This window comes from Jaculus jaculus, chromosome 11, assembly GCF_020740685.1.
Source record: "Jaculus jaculus isolate mJacJac1 chromosome 11, mJacJac1.mat.Y.cur, whole genome shotgun sequence".
In the NCBI taxonomy this organism is placed as follows: domain Eukaryota; kingdom Metazoa; phylum Chordata; class Mammalia; order Rodentia; family Dipodidae; genus Jaculus; species Jaculus jaculus.
The window spans coordinates 111,845,198-111,869,803 of record NC_059112.1 but is presented as its reverse complement, the minus strand read 5'-3'; the positions used below and the strand labels follow the sequence as shown (position 1 = coordinate 111,869,803).

General features: G+C 49.4%; 1 protein-coding gene and 1 pseudogene across 1 annotated transcript; both read right to left on the bottom strand.

Annotated features, from left to right (window-relative positions):
• Window positions 1-3,238: 3,238 nt before the first annotated feature.
• Window positions 3,239-4,721, bottom strand: LOC101600301 (tryptase beta-2). Its single transcript, XM_004651973.2, has 5 exons — window positions 4,667-4,721; window positions 4,362-4,527; window positions 3,969-4,234; window positions 3,658-3,821; window positions 3,239-3,590 (listed from the first exon to the last, which is right to left on the bottom strand). Exons 1-5 carry the CDS (start codon window positions 4,719-4,721, stop codon window positions 3,426-3,428), a joined length of 816 nt encoding a protein of 271 aa, XP_004652030.2. The 3' UTR covers window positions 3,239-3,425.
• Window positions 4,722-17,193: 12,472 nt separating this feature from the next.
• LOC101600599 lies at window positions 17,194-21,757 on the bottom strand (annotated as a pseudogene).
• Window positions 21,758-24,606: the final 2,849 nt, after the last annotated feature.

The window sequence follows — 24,606 nt, the reverse complement described above, 5'->3', positions numbered from 1 at the left end:
GGTGGTATCACCATACCTGATTTTAACCTATACTACAGAGCCATAGTAACAAAAACAGCATGGTACTGGCACAAAAACAGACATGTAGATCAGTGGAACAGAATAGAGGACCCAGATGTAAGCCCAAGTAGCTATAGCCACCTGATATTCGATAAAAATGCCAAAAATACTCATTGGAGAAGAGACAGCCTCTTCAGCAAATGGTGTTTTGAAAACTGGATATATATCTGCAGAAGGATGAAAATAGATTCTTGTCTCTCACCATGCACAAGAATTAAGTCCAAATGGATTAAAGACCTTAACATCAGACCGGAAACTCTGAAACTGCTAGAGGAAAAAGTAGGGGAAACCCTTCAACATATTGGTCTTGGCAAGGACTTTCTGAATACAACCCCAATTACTCAGGCAATAAAACCACAGATTAACCACTGGGACCTCATGAAATTGCAAAGATTTTGCACTGCAAAGGACACAGTGAAAAAAGCAAAGAGGCAACCTACAGAATGGGAAAAAATCTTCGCCAGCTATATATCTGATAAAGGATTAATATCTAGGATATACAAAGAACTCAAAAAGTTAAATAATAAGGAATCAAACAAGCCAATCAAAAAATGGGCTATGGAGCTAAATAGAGCATTCTCAAAAGAAGAAATACGAATGGCATATAAGCATCTAAGAAAATGTTCTACGTCACTAGTCATCAGGGAAATGCAGATTAAAACTACATTGAGATTCCATCTCACTCCTGTCAGATTGGCCACCATCATGAAAATAAATGATCATAAATGTTGGCGGGGATGTGGAAAAAGAGGAACCCTTCTACACTGCTGGTGGGAATGCAATCTGGTCCAGCCATTGTGGAAATCAGTGTGGAGGTTCCTAAAACAGCTAAAGATTGATCTACCATATGACCCAGCTATAGCACTCCTAGGCATATATCCGAAGGACTCATCTCATTTCCTTAGAAGTACGTGCTCAACCATGTTTATTGCTGCTCAATTTATAATAGCTGGGAAATGGAACCAGCCTAGATGTCCCTCAACAGATGAGTGGATAATGAAGATGTGGCACATTTATACAATGGAGTTCTACTCAGCAATAAAGAAAAATGAAGTTATGAAATTTGCAGAAAAATGGATGGACCTGGAAAGGATTATACTAAGTGAGGTAACCCAGGCCCAGAAAGCCAAGTGCCACATGTTCTCCCTCATATGTGGATCCTAGCTACAGATGATTGGGCTTCTGCGTGAGAAGGAAAATACTCAGTAGCAGAAGTAGTAAGTTAAAAAGGAGATATAAATGGAAGAGAAAGGAAGGGAGGAGGGTACTTAATAGGTTGATACTGTATATATGTAAGTACAATGATTGAGATGGGGAGGTAATATGATGGAGAATGGAATTTCAAAGGGGAAAGTGTCGGGGGGAGGGAGGGAATTACCATGGGATTTTTTTTATAATCATGGAAAATGTTAATAAAAATTTAAAAATAAATAAATAAATAAAAATTTTAAAAGAAATAAAATAAAATATTTTTTAAAGTATAAAGAGGGTTGGGATATATAGGAAAATCTGTAACTACAACTGCTAGACAAGCAAGAAATAGGAAGTTTGCCACAGGGGACATGAGGACAGCACACCCAGGCCCCATTCAAGCTCATCCAGTAAAGAGAAGGGGCCAGCTTACCAGGTTGTGCTGTGGGCTGAGAGAATCAAGAACCTCTGAGACTGTGACAGGGAGAGCCGCCTGCTCTGGTGAGAGGTGGTCCTGAGCTCTGACAGGAGAGCAACGGGTGCCGCCATGCCTGCCGGAGCGAGAAGAGGTATGCAGGACCACGGGAGAGCCAAGCAGCATGGGGCGAGGTGTGACCCTCAGATATGCCACCCAGCACTGGGTCAGGACAGCTAACTCTATATCCCTTCCAAGGGTGAGGGCTACATCCAAGGCAAGTCTTTCCTGAGTAGTTCCAAAATGCAAATGTCAGAGGTATGCTCAGCACTGAAATATCTCTATCACACTTTCCAAAGCTCAGGGTCCATTGCGGAAGAGGTGGTGGAAAGAAAGTAAGAGCCAAAGAAAGGGTAGGACTCCTTACAACGTGCTCCTCCAGACACAAAATGGCCTGGATATCCATGACCTCACAGTGCCTGACACTACCTACACAGGACCATCACAATAGGAGAAATGATCATGACATCAAAATAAAAGAGAGACTGATTGAGAGGCGGAGGGGATATGATGGAGAGTGGAGTTTCAAAGGGGAAAGTGGGAGGAGGGAGGGTATTACCATGGGATATTGTTTACAATCATGGAAGTTGTCTATTAAAAAAAATACAAACTAAGCTGTATCCCCAGCCCTTGTTAGGACTGTGAGGTCATCACACACACAGTGTATAGGAAGGTGAGCCTGTAGGAACAATCCTGGGCACAGGGGGCGTTAGGGACAGGGAACATCTCTTGCTAAGTGACGGTAAAGGGAGGAAGTGCAGGCCGACAAACTGTTCCTTGGCTCAATTGTGGCAAGCCTGGCTGTCCTCCACATAGAGATTTTAAGGTGTCCGTGTTGCTCTCTGTGTCCCAAGGGCATGACACTGCTCAACCAAAAGAAATGAGCTGGGCTGGAGAGATGGCTCAGCAGTTAAGGTGCTTTCCCAAAAAGTCTGAGGACTCATTTTCCACTCTCTGGGTTTCACATAAGCCAGACACACAAGGTGACTCAAGCGCATAAGGTCACACCTGCGCACAGAGGACGCATGCGTCTGGAGTTCAATTCTCTCTCTCTCTCTCTCTCTCTCTCTCTCTCTCTCTCTCACACACACACACACACACACACACACAATCTCTCACATAAAAAAAGGCCAGAGCTGGGTATGGTGACTCATGCCTTTAATCCCAGCACTCTGGAGGCAGAGGTAGGAGGATTGCTGTGAGTTTGAGGCCACCCTGAGACTACAGAGTGAATTCCAGATCAGCCTGAGCTAGAGTGAGACTCTACCTTGAAAAATAAAAAAATAAAAATTTTTTAAAAGCCAGTCTGTTGCACTTGCCTTGAAAAACCAAATGAGCTTGCATGGCGAGAAGTCAGCCCTGGGGACAGGGGCTGGTGAGGAGCCCCTCCACTGCAGCGCACTGGGCCTCAGAAGCTGAGATACCACAGTTCCTGCAGCTACCCCCAGCCCTGCCCATGACTCCATTGTCCCCCAGTGACACGTACAAACAGAAACACAGCGACACTATGGCTACTTCTCATGAACTTTAATGAACAACAGCGGAGGGTGAATGCTACCTGGGCTGGGAAGTTGGACGAGTGGTCAGGCACTGAGGTGGGGTTCGGAAGCAGGGAGATAAGGAAGGCTGGAGCCACCTTGGCAGGATGCAGTATGTGTGGGACAGTAGGAGGCTGGATCTCCCCTGACACTAGAGATGTTCAGGAGTCCTTAGGGACATAGCGATAGATCCAATCCAAGTAGTGGGTGACGCGGGTGTAGATGCCAGGCCGGTTGGGCTGCGCACAACCTTCGCCCCAGCTGACCACACCTGCCTGCAGCCAGGTGCCATTCACTTTGCAGACCAGCGGTCCTCCAGAGTCGCCCTGGGGAGGACAGGGGTCAGTGCTCAGTGTTGTGGCTAGGTCGGGGACACAGGGGACCCAGACTTACCTGGCAGGAGTCCCCCCTGGTATTTCCAGCACACAGCATGTCATCACGGACAATGGGAACATTGTCACCTGTGTAGACGCCACTATGGTACTTCAAGTCACAAAGCCTATTGTCCACAATGGGCACCTTCACTTGCTTTAAGGGGTATGGCGGCGGGAGTGGCTCTGGAAGGAGACAGAAGGGTGGCCTCAGACAGCATGAAACATCCATCCCTGAGAAAGGCCTTGGGACTCCCTGTGCCCCAGCACCCCAGGTGCCATCATGCAATCCAGTCCCCGCCTTCCGAGCCCTCAGCTGTCCTTTCCACACACCGTCATTGTTCACGTCACCCCAGCCTGTCACCCAGCATGGTGTCCCTGGGGAGAAGGTCTCCGAGGCGGGGGGCAGGGAGGCGGGGTGGATGAGGCCTGAGATGTTCACAGCCTCCTCAAGTTCCAACAGGGCGATGTCTGCCCCGTTCTGGGCAGTGTAGTAGTTGGGGTGCGCGATGATCCTGCTCAAAGTCAGCAAGCGGTCTCCATAGTAAAGATGCTGCTCGCGAAGCTGCACCCGGAAGTTCTCAGGATTTGGGATGTCCCTGGGGAAGGCGGCCCCTGTTCAGACGCCTCTGGCCTTGGCCCAAACCCGGCAGCCTGAGCGACGCCGGGCCTCATGGAGGGATAGCGGTCTCCCCACGCCACCCGACAAGGCTCAGGGAGACTCACGGTCCCACGCAGTGCGCCGCCGTCAGTACCCACTGTGGGTGGATGAGGGAGCCCCCGCAAAAATGCATCCAGAACTTGAAGTGGATTCTCAGGCTCACCTGCCAGGGCCACTTGTTCTTAGGAGCCTCTTGACCCCCTACGATGCCCACTCGTGGCAGGGCTGGGCCTGGGGCAGGACAGGGGGTAACTTCAGCACCCTGACTTATCCTCTCTGGCACTGGGGCAGCCCTGGGCTTCTCTAAACCCCATCCCTGGCCTATAGGCTGTTGGGAGCAAGGACAGGGAGGGCCTGGGACAGGACTTACCCGGGGCAGTGTGCACCAGGCCACACAGGAGAGGCAACACCAGCAGCTTCAGCATCTGGAAAGAGTGAGAAGGGACAACACGAATCAGGCTGCAAGCCAGGGTTGGACAGGGGTCAGCAGAGTGTGGAAAGATGGTCCATCCAGGGAGCCTAGGGTCTTAGTGTTTCTTGTAGGGAGGCTCCAGGGTGACATACAGATGTCAGGAGCTCCAAGTGGGGAGCTCACCTTGTTCCTCTCTACCCAGCCCACTGACCCCTCGGCATTTATCCTTCTAGAGCAGCACTGGGTGGGAGGAGGGCCCTCTAAACCAAGCCTGCAGGAAGTGGCTGATTCACATGACATATGTCCCCACCACACGGGTGCCCACAGGTCACAAGCTTGTGTGAACAGCCAAAGAATACTAGCACGTGTCCTGCACCCTCGATGTGGGATCCTGGCATCCAAGCTCTGGAGAGCTAAGCTCCTGGATCCAGCCAGTCTCTTCTCAGGGCCCACTGGGTCCCCTGTGTGTACTGGGCCTTTGGATGGGCCCCACCAATTGAACACTGCATGCTGAGGGTCCCTGTCAGCTGGATAGGCCTCGTCACTGGGATGGCACCCCTCCCCAGCCCACCACCTGCCAAGATGGGTTTCCTGTCCTCTACGCAGGGTCAAAGAGATGGCCCTAGGGAGGTACATGCCTCAGCATCCCCCTGGGACAAAGCTAACCCATTCTAATAGGTTTCCCAAGATGAGCAAGAAGCAACGTCTATGGGGCACTAACATCAGGGAAATTTCTGGAAATGGAAGTAACTAAATGAAAGCTCTCAAAAAGTTTTGAAAAAAATCAAGGGGCTTTAAGCCCTCCTGCCTTTTCATGAGCAGGAGCTCTCCGCAGCCTGGGCCGAATCCTTTTCATGCCTCTTAAGCATGAGCTCTGTATTCCTTTCTTCTCTGAAATTCTATGTACAATCTAGTAAAATCTCTCTAAATCTTACCCTCTGGTCTGTGGATTTCAATTCTTTGAATTCATAAGACAAGAATCCAAGGACACCCCAAAATTATCAATGCATTGGTGTATATTGGAGCATTGGCAGAGGAACCCCCATTTCTGTAATCGTATTGGTGCATTGGTATAAATTGGTGTATTGTCAAGGAACCCCAACATTCCAGTTTCATATTGGTGCATTTGGCTGGGAATGTTGGAGGATAAGTATTCTCTTGCTTCCTGCCTTCCACACGGCAGAAGGCAGGATCTGTTCTCTCCCCAGTTCTCCATTTTCTCCTATGCAACTTTCTTCCATTTGGGAATTGGACACATCTAAAACTTGGTGGATGGTAAATGACATATGTTAAGATTTTGTTTTCTCTTTCTACCTGCTTATAAAGCCAATAGCAACACGTAAATGCTATGTGCAGAACATTGAATTTTGTCAGGATATATTTGGCCTTCTGTGGAACATTGACTTGGTTTTTCTTTTAACTTTTTGACACCTTCCCTAAGTATAGACAATAAACCATGATAATTCCTTCCCACCACCCCCAGTTTCCCCTCCCAAACCATTCTCATTTGAATCTCTTCTTTCCAGTTAGTCTCTCTTCTGTTTTGATGTCATCATTTTTTCCTCTTACTATAAAAGTCTTGTGTAGATAGTGTCAGACACTGTGAGGTCATGAATGCAAGGCCTTTTTGTGTCTGGAAAACAGCATTATAAGCAGTCCTCCCCTTCCTTTGGCTCTTACACTCTTTCCTCCACCTCTTCCACAATGGAGGTTATGACAGAGATGTCTCAGTGCTAAACATTCCACTGTCATTTCTTCTCAACACTTTGGTGAGTTTTGAGTCACCCCAGTGGTCACCGCCATCTGAAAAGAGAAGCTTCTCTAACCAAAAGTAAGAGTAGCATTAATACATGGGCATGAATATAGGTGTTTAGAGGACAGTTTGGTGGCTCCTTCCCTGGGGCTTATGACCTCAAACATGGGCTTTTGACTAGGTTTTCAGTACCAGATATGCATTTCCTCCCATGGAGCAAGCCTCCAGTCCAATCAGCGAGTGGTTGGTTTCCCCCATAGCAGGCATGTCACTATTGCACCAGTTGGCACATTTGGCCTGGCTCTGCCAGTCATAAGGCTTGCAAGGTCCACTGCTGTTTAACACCAATGATGACTTCTCTCTCCCAAAAGGCTGCATGCAGCATAGCTCTTTCCAACTTTCTGGCAGCTAGTCAACTGGGAGGAGGTTTCCAGCTCAGCTCCAGATTGATTTCTTAGTGACCTGCAGCCCAAGCCTGTGGAAGACTCCATCACTTCTAACAGAGACAACAAAATGGCAATAGGGAAGTGTTAGGTGGGGAGAATGGTTGTCTGTGCATGGGTGACCTTGCTCATGCATCACTTTGTGTGTCTGGCTTACCTGAGATCTTGGGAATTGAACAGGGGTCCTTGGGCTTTGCAGGCAAGCACCTTAACCACTAAGCCACCTCTCTAGTCTTTATTTGTTTGTTTATTTATTTATTTACAAGCTGAGAGAGATATACAGAGAGAATGGCCATGCCAGGGGCTCCAGCCACTGCAAGCAGACTCCAGATGCATGCACCACTTTGTGCATCTGGCTTTATGTGAGTACTGGGGAATCAAACTGAGGTCCTTAGGTGTTGCTGCTAAGTGCCTTAACCATCTCTCCAGCTCCCACCTGTTTTGAGACAGGATCTCTCCTTAACCTGAAACTCTCCAAGTAAGCTAGACTGGCTGGCCAGTGAACCCTAAGGACCCAGCTCTTTCTGCTTCCCAGCACTGGGATCACAAGCGCACTCTACCATGCCCAGCCTTTGTTTACAAGAGTTCTGGAGATCCCACAGCATAGAATCCAACACTATAAAGTAAAAGTCAGTGGAAGGCTGGAGAGATGGCTCAGCAGTTAAGGCACTTACCTAAGAAGCCTAAGGACCCAGGTTCGACTCCCCAAATCCCACAAGGTGACACAAATGCGCAAGGTCGCAAATGCATACAAGGTGGCACATGGGTCTGGAGTTTGATTGCAGCGGCTGGAGGCTCTGGCATGCCATTCTCTCTGGCTCTCTGTCTCATAAAAAAAAAAAGTCAATGGCATTTAGTGTATTCACTGTTGTCTATCACCTTGTCTACTTCCAAGATGCTGTCTTGACCCTGGACCATTGAAAAGTCAATCGCTACTCAACCTGTGTCTCTCAGCCCCTGTCACTACCAGCTGCTTTCTGTACTATGAATGTCTTTGTTCTAAATTTTTTGCAAATAGAACCACACAATAAACACCTCCATGGCTGGCTTTTGGGCTTAACACAATGTAGTCACAGTTCATGTACCAGGGCTTCCTTTTACCTGTGGCTCATCCCTCTGCTGTGAGGACATCCCTCAGTTTGTTCATTCATTCTTCCACTGATGGATAGGTGTCAAGCGTTTCCACCTTTGACAATCATGCTTAGTGCTGCAGTGAATGTCTGTGTTGCTGTATTTAAGTGCATGTTTTCAATTCCCTGCAACTGCAAATGAACTGCCAGATGGCAAAGGAGCATCAGCCTTGCTGACCCATAAGGCTCAGAGTCTCCAGGCTCTGCCCCCGCCCCCATTGTTGCAGGTGTGCTGGGATCACAGGTGTATGGGCCACTGTGCATCTGACTTTATGTGGCTGCTGGGGAGTTGAGCCCAGGCACCTTTAACTGCTGAGCCATTTCCCCAGCCCCACCTCAGTTTTTAAAATTTTTCTTTTGGTTTATAAATTTATTTATTTTTTATGAGAGAGAGGTAGGTAGAGAGAGAGAAAAAAATGGGCACACTGGGACCTCCAGTCACTGCAAACAAATGCAGATGCATGTGCCATGTTGTGCATCTGGCTTACCTGGGTACTAGGGAATCAAACTGGGTCCTTAGGCTTTGCAGGCAAGTGCCTTAACCACTAAGCCATCTCTCCAGCCCTGTGTTTTTCTTTTGTTTCTTGTGCTTTGGGGAATTATTCTACTAATCCATTGCCAAAGCTGAATAGATGATCCTATTTCTATATTGACTTGCAAAAATTTTGTAATTTCAGCTCACATTTTGGTTATCTATGTTTTTTTTTTTAAGAGAGAGAGAGAATGGGCATGCCAGGGCCTTCAGCAGCTGTGAACAAACTCCAGACACGCCTTGTGGTGCATGTGCGACATTGCATGCTTGCGTCACTGCATCTGGCTACTGGGGACCTGGAAATTCTAACATGAGTTCTTAGGCTTCACAGGCAAGTGCCTTAACCACTAAGCAATCTCTCCAGACCAACTTATGCATTTTTTTGTTGTTATTGTTGTTGTCTTTGAGACAAGTTCTTACTTGATAATCCAGGCTGGCCTCAAACTTACAATCCTCCTGTCTCAGTGTCTTGAGTACTGGGATAATAGCTGCGTGCTACCATGCCCAACTCACCTTAATTCCTACAGGAGGTGAAGTGGACAAGGGACCCGGTTGTCTGAGCTCTCTTGGTGAAGCCTTCCTTTTCCACTAAATGGCCTTGGCGCTCTTGTCAGTAAAACAATTGGCCATTCATGTATAGGTTTGCTTGTGTACACTCCATCCAGTCCCATCTGTTTATATGTCTGTTCTGCCTTCTTGCCAGTAGCACATGGTTGGCTCCTAAAGCTTTGTAGAAAATTGAAAAATTGGGTCAGGTATGTGCTGTGAGTTCAAGACCACCCTGAGACTACATAGTGAATTCCAGGTCAGCCTGAGTTAGAGTGAGACCCTACCTTGAGGGGGAAAAAAAAAAAAAAGAAAATTGAAAAATTAGGGGCTGGAGAGATAGCCTAAGGACCCAAGTTTGATTCCCCAGTACCTCCATAGGCTAGATGCACAAGGTAGCACATGTATCTGGAGTTTATTTTCAGTGGCTAGAGGTCCTGACATGATCATTCTCTCTCTCTCTCTCTCTCTCTCTCTCTCTCTCTCTCTCTCTCTCTCTTCATAAATAAAATATTAAGTAAAAGAACATTGAAAAATTATGAATTTGTGTCAACTTTATCTTGTTTTGTGTATGTGCTGTATGATGTATGCATTTATTTTGTGAGTGTAGACACACGTGTGCCATGGTATGTGTGTGGAGGTGAGAGGACACCTTCAGGTGTTGGTCCTAGCCTTCCCCCTTGTTGGAGGCGGAAGATCTCATTGTTCACCCCCATTTGCCTGTGAGCTCCTGGGCAGCTACCCTGCGTGCAACTCCCTTCTCTCTGTGGCTGAGCTGGGGCTGCAGATGCCTAACACAGCATAAGGCTTGGTTTGGGCTTTGAAGATCTCAACTCGGTTGTTCACTCTTGTGAGGCAAACATTTCATTCATGAGCTGCTTTTGTTGTTGGTTTGGTTTGGTTTTTTGAGATAGGGTCTCACTCTAGCTCAGGCTAACCTGGAATTCGCTATGTAGTCTCAGAGTGGTCTTGAACTCACAGTGATCCTCCTACCTCTGCCTCCCGAGCGCTGGAATTAAAGGCGTGTACCACCACGCCCAGCTCTGCCATCTTGCTTTCACTGGGGCTTTTCACAATGTGATGTTAATTTGAGGGTTTCCATTTCTGAAAAAGGGAAAAGGTCACTGCTTCCTGAGAGTGGTTTTGCTGCATCTCTACACGGGGATGGGATGGTCATCACTGGGTAGGATTGCCATCTTCACATGCCAGCCTTTCCATCCACGCACATGAGCTGCCTCTCCATTTATTTCCAGAAATATTCCCCAGTGTTCAGTTACTCTCCTAAAGTCTGTATCTGGGATTTGAGTCAGGTGTGGTTGCACACACAGACACAGATGTTATTGTTAGGAAATAAATCATCGGTACCTGTGTAAATAGAAGGGATTACCAGCACGTGAGGAAGACCCAGGTTAGCTAGATGCTGTGGAGGGCAAGCACAGCTGGAGCCTCTGCTGGGATCCCTGTCAGAAGTTGGGAGGCGGGGTAAGGAGGCTCCGTAGGGTTGCGGATTGGTCCTGACTGCAAGGAGTCTCCAGCTGTCTAGTACTCCACCCTGGGGTAGTTGAAGGTAGGGAGTATATCCGCTTGGAGTGTGAGTGTGTGATAAAGAGTTGATAAAGGGGGCTGGGGTGTGGCTCAGTTGTACACTGCTTACCTGGCATGCACAAAGGCCTGGGTTCAATCTCCAACACCACGTATTGCAGGCATTATGGTGCATGCCTTTAACCCCAACACACAGGAGGAAGAAACAGGAAGATCAGAAGTTCAAGATCAGAGCTGGAGAGATGGCTTAGTGGTTAAGGCACTTAACCTGTAAAGCCTAATGACCTGGGTTTGATTCCCCAGTACCCATGTAAAACTGGATGTATAAAGTGGCACATGCATCTGGAGTTTGTTTGTAATGTTAGAGGCCCTGGCACACACCCATTCTCTCTCTCTTTCTCCTCTTCTGTCTCTCCCTGCTTGCAAATAAATAAAATTTAAAAAAATAAATAAAGGTTGGGTGTGATGGCGCATGCCTTTAATCCCAGCATTTAAGAGGCAGAGGTAGGAGGATTGCCATGAGTTCAAGGCCACCCTGAGACTACATAGTGAATTCCAGGTCAGCCTGGGCTAGAGCAAGACCCTTCCTCCAAAAATAAATAAATAAATACCAGCTATGGTGGCACAAGCCTTTAATCCCAGCACTTGGGAGGCAGAGGCAGAAGTTCGAGGCCACCCTGATACTCCATAGTGAATTCCAGATTAGTCTGAGCTAGAGCAAGACATTACCTTGAAGCCATCCCCCCAAAAAAAGAGTTGAACAGGACTTTAATGTGACATGGGGAGAAGGCATCACCCTCTCTCCTCTTCCTCCCCAGAGCCCACAAAGAAACATCTAGCAAACTTCAAAGGAGAGACATGAGCTGACATCCCTGACCAACTATCTGGAAAGCCACCAAGGTCATCAAAAGCAAGAACACAGGCTGGAGAGATTGCTTAGCTGTTAAGTGCTTGCCTGTGAAATCTAAGGACCCCGGTTCAAGGCTCAATTCCCCAAGTCCCATGTAAACCAGATGCACAAGCAAGCACATGCACCTGGGGTTCATTTGCAGTGGCTGGAGGCCCTGGCACACCCATTCTCTCTCTCTTTCTCCTCTTCTGTCTCTCCCTGCTTGCAAATAAATAAAATTTAAAAAAATAAATAAAGGTTGGGTGTGATGGCGCATGCCTTTAATCCCAGCATTTAAGAGGCAGAGGTAGGAGGATTGCCATGAGTTCAAGGCCACCCTGAGACTACATAGTGAATTCCAGGTCAGCCTGGGCTAGAGCAAGACCCTTCCTCCAAAAATAAATAAATAAATACCAGCTATGGTGGCACAAGCCTTTAATCCCAGCACTTGGGAGGCAGAGGCAGAAGTTCGAGGCCACCCTGATACTCCATAGTGAATTCCAGATTAGTCTGAGCTAGAGCAAGACATTACCTTGAAGCCATCCCCCCAAAAAAAGAGTTGAACAGGACTTTAATGTGACATGGGGAGAAGGCATCACCCTCTCTCCTCTTCCTCCCCAGAGCCCACAAAGAAACATCTAGCAAACTTCAAAGGAGAGACATGAGCTGACATCCCTGACCAACTATCTGGAAAGCCACCAAGGTCATCAAAAGCAAGAACACAGGCTGGAGAGATTGCTTAGCTGTTAAGTGCTTGCCTGTGAAATCTAAGGACCCCGGTTCAAGGCTCAATTCCCCAAGTCCCATGTAAACCAGATGCACAAGCAAGCACATGCACCTGGGGTTCATTTGCAGTGGCTGGAGGCCCTGGCACACCCATTCTCTATCTCTTTCTCCTCTTCTGTCTCTCCCTGCTTGCAAATAAATAAAATTTAAAAAAATAAATAAAGGTTGGGTGTGATGGCGCATGCCTTTAATCCCAGCATTTAAGAGGCAGAGGTAGGAGGATTGCCATGAGTTCAAGGCCACCCTGAGACTACATAGTGAATTCCAGGTCAGCCTGGGCTAGAGCAAGACCCTTCCTCCAAAAATAAATAAATAAATACCAGCTATGGTGGCACAAGCCTTTAATCCCAGCACTTGGGAGGCAGAGGCAGAAGTTCGAGGCCACCCTGATACTCCATAGTGAATTCCAGATTAGTCTGAGCTAGAGCAAGACATTACCTTGAAGCCATCCCCCCAAAAAAAGAGTTGAACAGGACTTTAATGTGACATGGGGAGAAGGCATCACCCTCTCTCCTCTTCCTCCCCAGAGCCCACAAAGAAACATCTAGCAAACTTCAAAGGAGAGACATGAGCTGACATCCCTGACCAACTATCTGGAAAGCCACCAAGGTCATCAAAAGCAAGAACACAGGCTGGAGAGATTGCTTAGCTGTTAAGTGCTTGCCTGTGAAATCTAAGGACCCCGGTTCAAGGCTCAATTCCCCAAGTCCCATGTAAACCAGATGCACAAGCAAGCACATGCACCTGGGGTTCATTTGCAGTGGCTGGAGGCCCTGGCACACCCATTCTCTATCTGTCTCTTTCTCTCTCGGTTGCTCTCAAATAAATAATTAAAAATGAACCAAAAAATCTTTTTTAAAAAGTAAGAAGACAACTAAATGTCATGGGGTATCCTGACCCAGAAAAAACTGATATTCAGGAAACAGTAATGAAATCCAAATGAAGAATGGGCTTGAGTCAATGTTGACTTATCGACAGCACATGAACCAAGATAATGTAAGTGTTAACGAGAATGGAAATTGAGTGCAGCATGTTTAGGTATCTGCGGCGAACCCCCTGACCAGCAGGAGAAGAACGACCAGCAAAGGAAGATCCTTCTTGATCACACTTTATTGGAGAGTCTTTTGGTTAACAGGAAAGCTGATGGCGAGGGGCGAGGGGCGCAGGAGTGTAGCTGCTTTTATAGGGCAGAATACTATGGGGCACCTGCTGATTGGTTGCCATAGGCTCACCCGCCCACAGGAGCCACGGGATAGGCTCGGGACAAGGTGCATCAAGCGCATGCGCAACCTCAAGCGAGGTTGGCACCAAGGCGCTGCCTAAATAAGGAATTGTTTACCTCAAGACTGGCAGGAAGCCAGCGCCATCTTGTAATGGCGTCTGCATTAGCTCCCTACAGGTATCTCTGCCAGCTTTATAATTTTGTTGGAAATCTAACTCTGTTCTAAACAGGTGGTTTTTGTTGTTGTTGTTGTTTTAAAGAAACGATATGGGAATGCAGACCCAGACTGAGCCTGCCAGCAATGGCTCTGCTCTTGTGACCCACACACCCATGACCACCCTCTGTAATGTCACTACCATGTCTTCACAAGCCCCATGATCTTCACCGCAGATAGGACAGTCACAGGGCAGGCCCTTCCTAACCGGAGACTGATGACTGAACTGATTAGAGGCATTGGGCACAACCTAGGACTTCCCCACTGCCCAGCTGCAAAATCCCTGGCCTTGTATGGTTAGAGGAACCCCTGAGATCTTGGAGGAACTTCTTTCAGATATGGAGAAACTGAGGTACAGGGGCAGCAGCCTCAGCATCTATGAAATGGTGCCCTTTCATCCAGGCCTGGCGGCATATTCCTGTAAATCCAACACTCTTGAAGCTGAGACAGGAGGATCATGAGGGCCAGCCTGGGATACAGAGTTCCAAGCAGGAATAGCTTACATACAGAGAGACCCTGTCTCAAAACAGAAAAGATGCAGCACTAGACTCCCTCACCAGCACCTGGCCAGTGGTGCTCAAAAGTACTGGGCTGGAAAGATGGCTTAGTGGTTAAAGTGCTTTCCTGCAAAGCCTAAGGACCCAGGTTCAATTCCCCAGTACCCACATAAACCAGATGCACATAGTGGTGCATGCATCTGGAGTTAAAAGAAAAAATACAAAAGTATTTGTTAGGAGCTGGGGAGATAGCTCTATGGATAAAATGTTCATAGCTCAAATTTAAGTACCCAAATTCAATCCTTAAGCCCTACCCAAGTAAAAAGCCAGAAGCCAACTGATTGAGAGGGGGAGGGGATTTGATGGAAAGTAGAGTTTCAAAGGGGAAAGTGGGGGGAGGGAATTACCATGGGATATTGTTTGCTATTATGGAAGTTGTCAATTTAAAAGGGGGGACCTGGAGAGACGGCTTAGCCATTAAGGCACTTGCCTGAAAAGCCAAAGGATCTTGGTTCGATTCCCCAGAACCCATGTAAGCCAGATGCACAACATGGCGCATACATCTGTCTAACGTGGGTCCTGGAATTGAACCTAGATCCTCAGGCTGGGGTCCCTGAGGACCCCCAGAGACAAGGTTCAAGGATGATGGGGGGTGTCCCATAGGAACTAGAGGGGCTTCCTGGATGGGGACACTAATCCCATGATAACTGGGTCCTATCTTGTCCCTGCTGTGTTCTGACTGTGACACTGAGTTGGTCACTTGCTGCCTGGGCCACAGCCTCCATGTTTGGACAAATGTGACAGTCTCTCCCTGTGTAGGCATTGGGGCCAGGAGTGGCTGTCAGTGGAGCATTTCTCCTCCCTCCAGCCATACAGCAGGCATGAGGCCATTCCCACCCACCTCAGGTCCCAGCTAGAGGGGATGGCCCTGTCCCTGCCAGGGGCAGACAACATGGCTCTAGTGCCCCATCACCTCCTGAAGGAAAAACTTTTCTGATCTGAGAAATGGCTGAATGCTTCAGGACTTTTAGCTTCAGTTCACTTTTGTCACCTGCTCCATTCACCTGACATCTCATGTGCCATAAAGTCAGTTGTGTGCAAGACATTTAAATATTTAAAGTGTTTGACTCAAGACATATACTATATAAAATTATAAAATTTATTTCAGGATGCGACTAAAAGGGAAAAAAACAGGGTAAAAGCTTAGCACATTCACCAAAGAAGATATACAGATAGAAAATACAAGCATGTGCTAGCAATGATGAAAACGCAAATTAAAAACACGGCATGAGCTGGGATGGTGGCTTAAGCCTATAATTCCATCACTCAGGAGACTAAGACGGGAGGATTCCTGTAAGGTCCAGGCTCGGTTGGGCTCCAGTGTGGGATTCTGCCTTAAAACAAAAACAAACAAAAAGTGAGATACTCTGGGCACAGCCCCCCCCCCCAAGGATTTCTGAAGCCATAGAGAAGGCTGATAACAAGAGCTGGCAAGAACCCCAAATCCACCCACGGCTGACAGGATGCAATCCTGGACACCTTCGGTAATGTTCTGCAAGATTTGCATCCATTTAAACATTCCATATGTTTTCACAATCACACTCGGTGCTTCTCCAAGAGAAGTGAAAACATGCTCACACAAAATGTTTATAGCAGTGTTACTCCTAAAAGCCACAGCTGGGAGCAGCCCAGCCATCCATCAATGTGGGCTTGAATTGGCGAATCCTGCAAACCCATTAACCCCTTCCATGGACAGACAGCATCCTAACAGAAGACTCAGGACGCTTTCATTCTGTGCAAGAGCTCAGAAGCGGTAGGCGGGAGAGCCACGCGTGGAGGCACAGACTGGTAACCTCAGCTACTCACAAGGCTGGAGCAAAAGGATTACAAGTTCAAGGATCCCTGGGCTACATTGCCAGTTCAAAGCCAGCCTGAGTAATGTGGGGTCTTTTGTTTTGTTTGTGTGTGTGTGTGTGTGTGTGTGTGTGTGTGTGTGTGTGTGTGTGTTTTCCAAGGTAGGGTTTCACTCTAGCCCAGGCTGACCTGGAATTCACTATGTATGGCCTTGAACTCACCGCGATCCTCCCACCTCTGCCTCCCCAGTGCTGGAATTAAAGGCGTGCGCCACCATGCTGGGCCAGCCTGAGTAACTTAATAAGACCTTTTCAAAACAAAAAGCCAGACAGGGTTAGGAGGTTGGGGAGATATTCAGTGGATAAAAACGCTTGTTTTGCAAGCATGAGTACCTGAGTTCAAAACCCATGTAAAACCAGGTGCTATACAGCAGGCATCTGTAACCCCAACAACCACAGCAAATGGAAGAGACAAGAGAACCCCACCACCCCAAGACCACAGGCCTGGCAACCACAACCACAATGGCTGCCTGCCACAAAGTGGAGGGCGAGGGCTGACACTCGAATTTGTACTCTGACCTCCACACATGCACAGTGGCACACAGGCACCTGGCACTTACACACATATTACCACACACACACACACACACACACACACCAAAAAAGAAGAGGCTAGAGATGTGGCTGGGTGGTAATTTGCCTAACAGGTGTGGGATGGTAGGAGGAAGTAAAGAAGTCTCAAAACAAAAATATCAAAAAAAAAAAAAAAAGGTAAGATACTCTACACACACCCCTAGAACTCCCGAAGCCGCCGAGAGGGCCAATACAAAGAGCTGGCCAGAATCCCAATCGCACCCACTTAGGACAGGATGCAATCGCAGCCAGCGCCTTGGTAGCGATGTGCGAAGCTTTGCATCCATTTTAACATCGCCTAAGGGGGAGGAGGAGGAGGCGCTGGCCCGCGCCCCACGCCTCACCTGCCCAGGTCCCTTCACAGTTCTCCCGCACCCAACCACCGTGACTTTGCAGCTGGAACCGGTGAGGTCTGCAGCCAATCGGGGCTTCCTCTTACAGACTGCTAGCCAATCAGAAGCGGCCAAGTGCGCGCTGCGTCGTAGCAGCCGCAGGAGGGTGGGCGGGCCTTGCGCTGTGCTGCGGGGCCTCGGCCTGGGGACCCAGGCGTCCTTAGCGCCTCGCGGGAGCATCTGCCAATGGTCGCTCCTAGGCCGTGTCCAAACGGCCCCGGGTTCCCAAGCCCCGGCTGCCCCCCGCTGCCTTGTGCGTTCCCTGCCAGACCCCCCACGATCCGAGCGGAGGCTGAGAACGTCCATCCTCACTTCGCCTGCATCCCAGGTCTAGGGTAGGTGGGAATTAAAACACCAAATAAAAGCCAATGAAAAGAGTGACACCCCCCGCCCCGAGAGCCTGGCATGGTGGCACATGCCCATGATCCCACTCAGGAGATTGAGGCAGGACCTCCAGTTCCAAGACAGCCTTGGCCATATAGCCAGACTCCCTCCTGCAAAATAGAGTCAAAGCGACCCTCCGAAGATAGTTAAATAAAAGGGGGCTGGAGAAATGGTTTAGCGGTTAAGGTGTTTGCCTGCAAAGCCAAAGGATCTCGGTTCCACTCTCCAGGACCCACGTGAGCCAGATGCACAAGGGGACGCACGCATCTGGGGTTCGTTTACAGTGGTTGGAGGCCCTGGTGTGCCCATTCTTAATCTCTCTCTATCTTTCTCTCTCCCTCCCTCCCTCTGCCTCTCTCTCAAATAAATAAAATAAAATATTTTTAAAGAAACTATTTTTGCCTATTGAACACAGCAAATTGCGTAGCTGGTCCTTCACCGGGAGGAGCTGGGTGTCCACATTGAGAGCCGGCACCTTGCACAGTTGCGGGGTACACCCGGGCCTCACGCAGGGCCCTCTCCTGCAGCGTCACCTGGCGGCGGTTTCCATGAACGACAGGAAGATTTTCCAAGCGTTTCTGGTCCAGCTCTTTGCCTTTAGCCGGTGGCCCCACAAACTCTCCTTTTGATCCTCTGACCACACATGGAAAAGACAGAGTTGATCAGAGCGGACTCAGACTCTGCCCTTGGCCCCTCACGCTCGCTGTTACACAGAGGTCCCCGAAGTGCGGGGCAGAGGAAATCAGCAAGACCCTTAGGGTGGGGCTTTGACGGAGAACTGGAGCCTGTTGGGAGGGGGGCTGATTTGGGCATATTAGGAGGCCACAGCTGGCCTCAAGGATTAATTAATTCACAGTTTCCTATGACCACAGTCCATCTCTCAATGAAATATAGAAAGGCCAGCCAGGCTGTGTCTGGGGCCCTCTTCTTTCTCCTCATCTTCCTCCAGTAGTTCAACTGAGCCCTGACTTGAGCCTCTCCTACCCTTCTTGCAGCCTGCAGTAAATCTTTCCTGATGTAGGTGTAGCACCAATCAGGCCAAGGCCTTGTCCCTCCTGTCCCCTTTATGCCCCCAAAGCCCAAGCCTAGATCTCCTGGGAGAGTCTGCTTGTGGTCAGAGTCCTGGACCTGGAGTCTAGATGTCCATCATCCCTGTCCTCTCCTGTTGATCTCTGAGTTGGTCATACACTTTCTGGGGCCCAGTAGGAGAGGTATGAGATAGGTTTTTCTTACACAGCCCTTGTCCTCCACAGGTGACCTTACCCACGTTGTTGGGGTGTACAAGTCTGCAGAGCCCCAGCACAGGATAAACACGAGGTAAAGAACTGGAACTGAGGGCTGGAGAGATGGCTTAGCAGTTCAGGCACTTGCCTGCAAAGCCTAAGGACCCATGTTCAACTCTCCAGGTCCCACGTAAGCCAGATGTACAAGGTGACACAAACCCAAGGTTGCACATGCACACAAGGAGGCACACCCTCTGGAGTTCAATTGCAGTAGCTGGAAGTCCTGACATGCTAATTCTCTCTCTCTCTCTCTCTCTCTCAGAAAGAAAGAAGCCAGGTGTGGTGGCACACGCCTTTTATCCCAGCACTTGGGAGGCAGAGGTAGAGCATCACTGAGAGTTCAAAGCCACCCTGAGACTACATAGTGAATTCCAGGTCAGCCTGGACCAGAGTGAGACCCTTCCTTGAAAAACCAAAAAAAAAAAAAAAAAGAAAGAAAGAAAGAGAGAGAGAGAGAGAGAGAAAGAAAGGAAGAAAATTAGAACTGAGCCAGGTGAGGTGGTGCATACCCTTAATCCCAGCACTCAAGAGGCTAAAAGCAGGAAGATCACCATGAGTTTGAGGCCAGTTTGGGGCTACAGCATGAGTTCCAGGTCATGTGAGGCCCTGCCTTGAAACAAACAAACACGAATTGGGACCATCCAAAAGTCACCTGGCCCTCAAGACATTGCTGGCCCTGTGTGAGGCTGGCAAAGGCCAGAGTCTCTTGTGCTGAGTCTCTGCCTCTGGCTCTGTCACCCCTAACTCGCTGCAGCACAGTGTGGCCAATCTGGGCTCCAGGGATACTTGTGAGGATGCTAGGGTCTTGAGGGACAACACTTCAATCTAACAATGGTCTGCGTGGCCTTGGGATCCAGGACAAGGACACGGAGCAGTGTGTGGACCTACCCAGCCTGAATAACACCAGCGAGCACAGCCCAAAGTTCCTCCATTAGGGGGTAACAGTTGCCGTGGAAGTTGCTCCCACAGGAAGGAGATTTAAACTCACACAAAAACCCGAACGTCGGGCCTGGAGAGATGATTCAGCAGTTAAATGCACCTGCTTGCAAAATTGCCATCCTAAGTTCAATTCCCAAGCACCCAGGTAAAGCCAGACCAAAAAAAAAAAAAAAAAAAATGGTGCGTGTGTCTGTGATTCCCCACATGCGTTCCTACAGCAATAGGAGATAGCCAGGAGAATCCAGAAGCTTGTCTGGCTAGATAAATTAATCATTAAAAAAAAAAAAAAAAAAAAAAAGCCTGGGATACCCTATCTCAAATAAAGAGAAACTACAGGACAAACACCCAGAGGTTGTCCTCAGACCTCCACAAGAGCACCATGCCACATGCACAGCCATAAACACACACGCACACACACACACACACACACACACACACACACACGTACAATATTTTTAAAAAATGAAAGTGAATGTGAACAACATCTTTATTAAGTAGATCCAAGAAGCAGAAATGACCCGGATGCCTCAAGAGCTGTGTGCCCTGCATCATCACAACCTCCCTCAGTGGTCAGGGACACCTGGACTTCCAGAAGGCTAGAGGAAAGGACAGTTCAGGAAGTGGGGCAGAGGGCACCAGCACGGTCAGCCACCTGTCCCCTATGGCCCAGCTCAATGCTGTTGCCTGGGCTCAGGAGAACTTCTGTGTCTGCCGTGTGTGATCCAGGGCACACAGGTCTGCACACGTGCATAGACCCCAGGGATGTTCCACAGGGCACAGCCAAGGCCCCAGCTGACCACTCCCACCAGGCTCCAGGAGCCCCACACCCTGCAGACCTGGGGGCAGCTGAGTCCCCCTGGGGAGGAAACCATATCGATGACTGCTGGGTCTGAAGCAGCAGCGGGAAGAGGATAGTGGGGAGGTGAGCAGGACTTCGACAGCAGGAGCCACGGCCCTTGCAGCCAGCACACAGCCTGCCATCCTGGATAAACCCGCGGCCCTGGTAGTAGTGCCTAGTGGCATTGGGGTACAGCTGCTCGCAGAGGGCATCGTCCACCACCTGCACCTGCACCTGCTGCAGGTGGTAGGGTGGAGGCAACGATGCTGGGGAAGAAGAAGGGGGAGTTGGTGGTACACGGACCTCACCTGTACGTGATCCTACCGCTCATTCCAGGGGTGTGAGGGGGGCTCCATCACTGCCCAGGATCATCCCTGCCTCTGATCCTCAGCTTCCCTCTTCAACAGGGTGTGTATGGGGACTCTAGCCTGCAGGACCCATGTAACCTAGCTCCTAGAACACTTGAGGTGGGTTCTATGTGCCTGTAGTTGCAAGGACCACAGAGAGGGGAGCATGTGGTCTTTATTTCACCAAATGCTGCTTTATTTTCCCTTTGGAAAAAAGCAAGAAACCATATTTCCCCCCCCTCCCCGGAAAGTCTGGGCTCAGCCATGCCATGAACCTCAGTGACTCGGGTTTTGACGGAAATCTAGGGTGTCTGGGAAGATGCAGGGGGGTGGAGGGACATATTCCTCAGTGGCTCTGTCTCGTCTCTGAACCTGCTACCAGGATCTTATTACCTCAAGTCTTTCAACTGCTTATTTAAGTCCCACCACCCGTAATCTTTTCCCAGTATGTACCCCATATGCTAACGGAACCCCAGTCAGTCACCCAGCACTGGTCCCTCAAGGTAACCTCAAGAGACACGGGGGCAGCTTCACAGGTTTGGCGTTAGTGGTGGGTTACATGGGTTCCTCCAGCCCGAACAGTGCCACATCTGAACTCAGGACACCATGCACATAGTCCTGGTGGACCATGACCTGGCTGACGCTCCACAGCTTCTGGCCCCCACAGAGGTACAAAGAACTGCCAGCCCTTCCTTAACGCTTTCTCTTCAGCTGTCCAGGTGACATTCAGACTCAGATAGAATGGCTCCCCCACACTGGAAATCAACGTCACGGGCAAGATTCTGCCGAGGTCCCAGTGCTGGGCCTGCAGCATGCAGTACCTCATCCCTAGTACACCTCGGGGAAACTGTCCAGTGTGGCCCAGAACCTCACTGCCATGGAATGCCCGTCAGCAAAGCTAACGACATGGCCTCGCAGCATCCGGAGAAGGCTGAGCTGGCCAGCATACCTGGCTACAGTGACTAAGTCTAATGATTTCCCTCTCCAAATCTGAGCTTAAGATGCTCCCTGGAGCCACAACCAAGCCCTTTCCCAGTTTGTGGCCAACGTGGACAGTTCTCTCTTCTACAGCATCATAAGGGAAGGTACCAAGCCCCAATGGCAATTCCTTACTACCCCCTTAAGCCCCTAGGGCATGTATCAACATGCCCTCCAGCCTTTCTTTTTTTTTTTTTAGGTTTACTTTATTTTATTTATGTGATAGAGAGAAAGAGGCAGAGGGAGAGAGAAAGACAGAATGGGTGCCTCAAGACCTCTAGCTCCCGCAAATGAACTCCAGACACATGCACCCCCTGGTGTATCGGGCTTTACATGGGCACCGGGGGGTTGAACTTGGGTTCTTGGGCTTTGCACGCAAGTACCTTGAGCACTGAGCCATCTCTCCAGCCCCCCTCCAACCTTCAGAACAGAATAAGGCCAGGGAGCCAGGCCAGCCTACTCTGCAGTCACCAGGGCACCATCCTTCAGGGCCTGTCCCCTTCCACTGTCATAAATATCTTCCTGTTCTCTTCTCAAGGTGGCCTAAAGAAGGATTCCATGCCCCTGCTTGGAGCTTAATGTCCTCAAACTCCAAAGGCAAAGTGGCCTCCAGGGTAGCAGTAGTGCCAGTATGACAGTGGTCTGAATAACGCCAGGCTGGCCTTGCCCGGAGAAGGAGGAGACGGCCGGGGAGAGGTGCACCTGGTCTGGTCCCGTGCAGTGGAAGGGCACATCCTGAGGGCCTGAGCAGGGCACCTACACACAGCATACTACAGGACAGCACAAGCTAAGCCCGAGGCACGGATCTTTGCTCCAGGAAAGTCCCTCAGAGCACTTGGCAGCCCCTGCACCATGATGTAGCAACTGTGGGGTGAGAGCCTCAGCCTGCGGGGAGTCAGGCTATGAGATGGCCCCCAAACCTATACCCACAGCCCATCCAGATGGAAGAGCACAGGAGGAAGGAATGGGTCCTGTTGGATAAAAGGTGCCAAGCTGACAGTTGCCCAAGAGATGAGGTCAAGGCCATGACCTTCATGTCCTCCAGGAAAGCCTTGGAGAGTGACCCAAAGGCCCACTAGAGGGAAATTGCATCCTGCTGCCTGTGACCATCATGGGATCTTGTTTTTCTTATCTGGGCAGGATCACACTTGAGGCACCTCACTGGTGGTCCTTGCTAGAGGCAAGAAGACCTGGCTGCCCTGATAGGGGTGAGACCAGGCAACCGTGAGTGTGTCAGCGATAGGATCAGAGAGAAAACGAAAGGCTTCATAGGAATGGGTAGAAGAGTCGTTAGCCATGGGGCCACAGACTAACCAATGAGAGGATGTGTCCAGGTGTCTAGGCTCAAGGAAGCTGTTAAGTGAAGGATGTGGCTGCCCAGAGCTGGTGTTGTAAGAGGGGACATTGGGTAAGGGTTGGGTTAAGGGTCTAAACCCAGAGTACCAGCATCTCAGAAGAAAAGGGACAGAGGCCTAAGGATGCTGGAACCCAACACAGAGCTATAACCAAATTTCTCCAATGTCCCCAAATGTATCCCAACCTGTGTACAAGGGAAACGTTGAGTTAGTGATAAACCAGCCCTGAGGCTGGTCGTAATGCTTTTGCAAGACCTGAGAAAGTTCTCTGTGCATGTTTCTGGGAGATCCCGGGAGAAATCTCGAACAGCTACAGATTGATCTATTCTGAAACGTGTATCACTGGCTGACTCCTGGTGACTTCAGGTTGAAAGGACAGAGGACAGGATGCTGCTGGCTGTGGAGGGCAAGCGTCACATTAGGATACCCTGCCCAGCATGTGAGGACACCTTCATGGATGCTCAGGCTGAGGCTGGGCGGGGGGGCGTGGAACGTTAGCCTGAGGAACAGGGTAGAGCGTGCCCATGAGCACAAGGCAAGCTGAAAGAGCAGAGGAGGCTGGGCACTCCTGACCACTGCTGTCCTTATAGCCCTTCCTCAAAGAAGCCGGTCTCGTCACAATGACGCACTGGGTTCATCTTCAGTGCCTTGGGACCGCTCCTTTCTCAGTCTCTTCTTGTGGGATCAGGCAAAGGGGGTAAAAAGTCTATGCTGGTCACAGAAAACGTTTCCCCTGGGGAGACACGGACATATGTCTTCTCCCCAAATAGGGCTCAGCTCAGATGGCAGACCAAAGTACGATTATGCCAATACCAGTTTAGTGAAGCATTGGGGTTGCTTACAGAGCATAGAGAAGGGTTATTTACAGGAATGTGGGGCTCCCTGTGTCAACATTACTCCTTGGACACTCCTCCCTCAGCTGCAGGGTGAGGGCTTGCTTACAGAGCAGGGGGACCCCACAGCATCTGCACCATCACGAAATTTCATCCCACCCTGAATGAGGACTTTTCGGTGGCCGTTTCCAGAAGCTCCTTGTTCCTGTCCAGGAGTGTGAGACCCAAAGCAGCACTTCAATGTGGGGCATATTTATATTGAGATTACACCTGCGGATGCTCCTCCCTCAGCTTCAGTTGGGGGCTTACTTACAGAGCAGGAGGCTTCAAAGAAACTGCTTAGATGGGGCTGGAGAGACGGCTTAGCAGTTAAGGCATTTGCCTGCAAAGCCAAAGAACCCAGGTTTAACTCCCCAGGACCCACATAAGCCAGATGCACAAGGGGACACATGCATCTGTAGTTCATTTGCAGTGGCTGGAGACCCTGGCCTGTCCACATTCTTTTGCTC

What these genes read in the sequence shown, in the direction of transcription:
- LOC101600301 (XM_004651973.2), bottom strand. Translation starts at nt 4,721, where the DNA reads ATGCTGAAGCTGCTGGTGTTGCCTCTCCTGTGTGGCCTGGTGCACACT. An exon ending in GCGGCGCACTGCGTGGGACC is followed by an intron (nt 4,235 to 4,361) that starts GTGAGTCTCCCT and finishes CGCCTTCCCCAG; the next exon opens with GGACATCCCAAATCCTGAGA. An exon ending in CCAGGGGGGACTCCTGCCAG is followed by an intron (nt 3,591 to 3,657) that starts GTAAGTCTGGGT and finishes TGTCCTCCCCAG; the next exon opens with GGCGACTCTGGAGGACCGCT.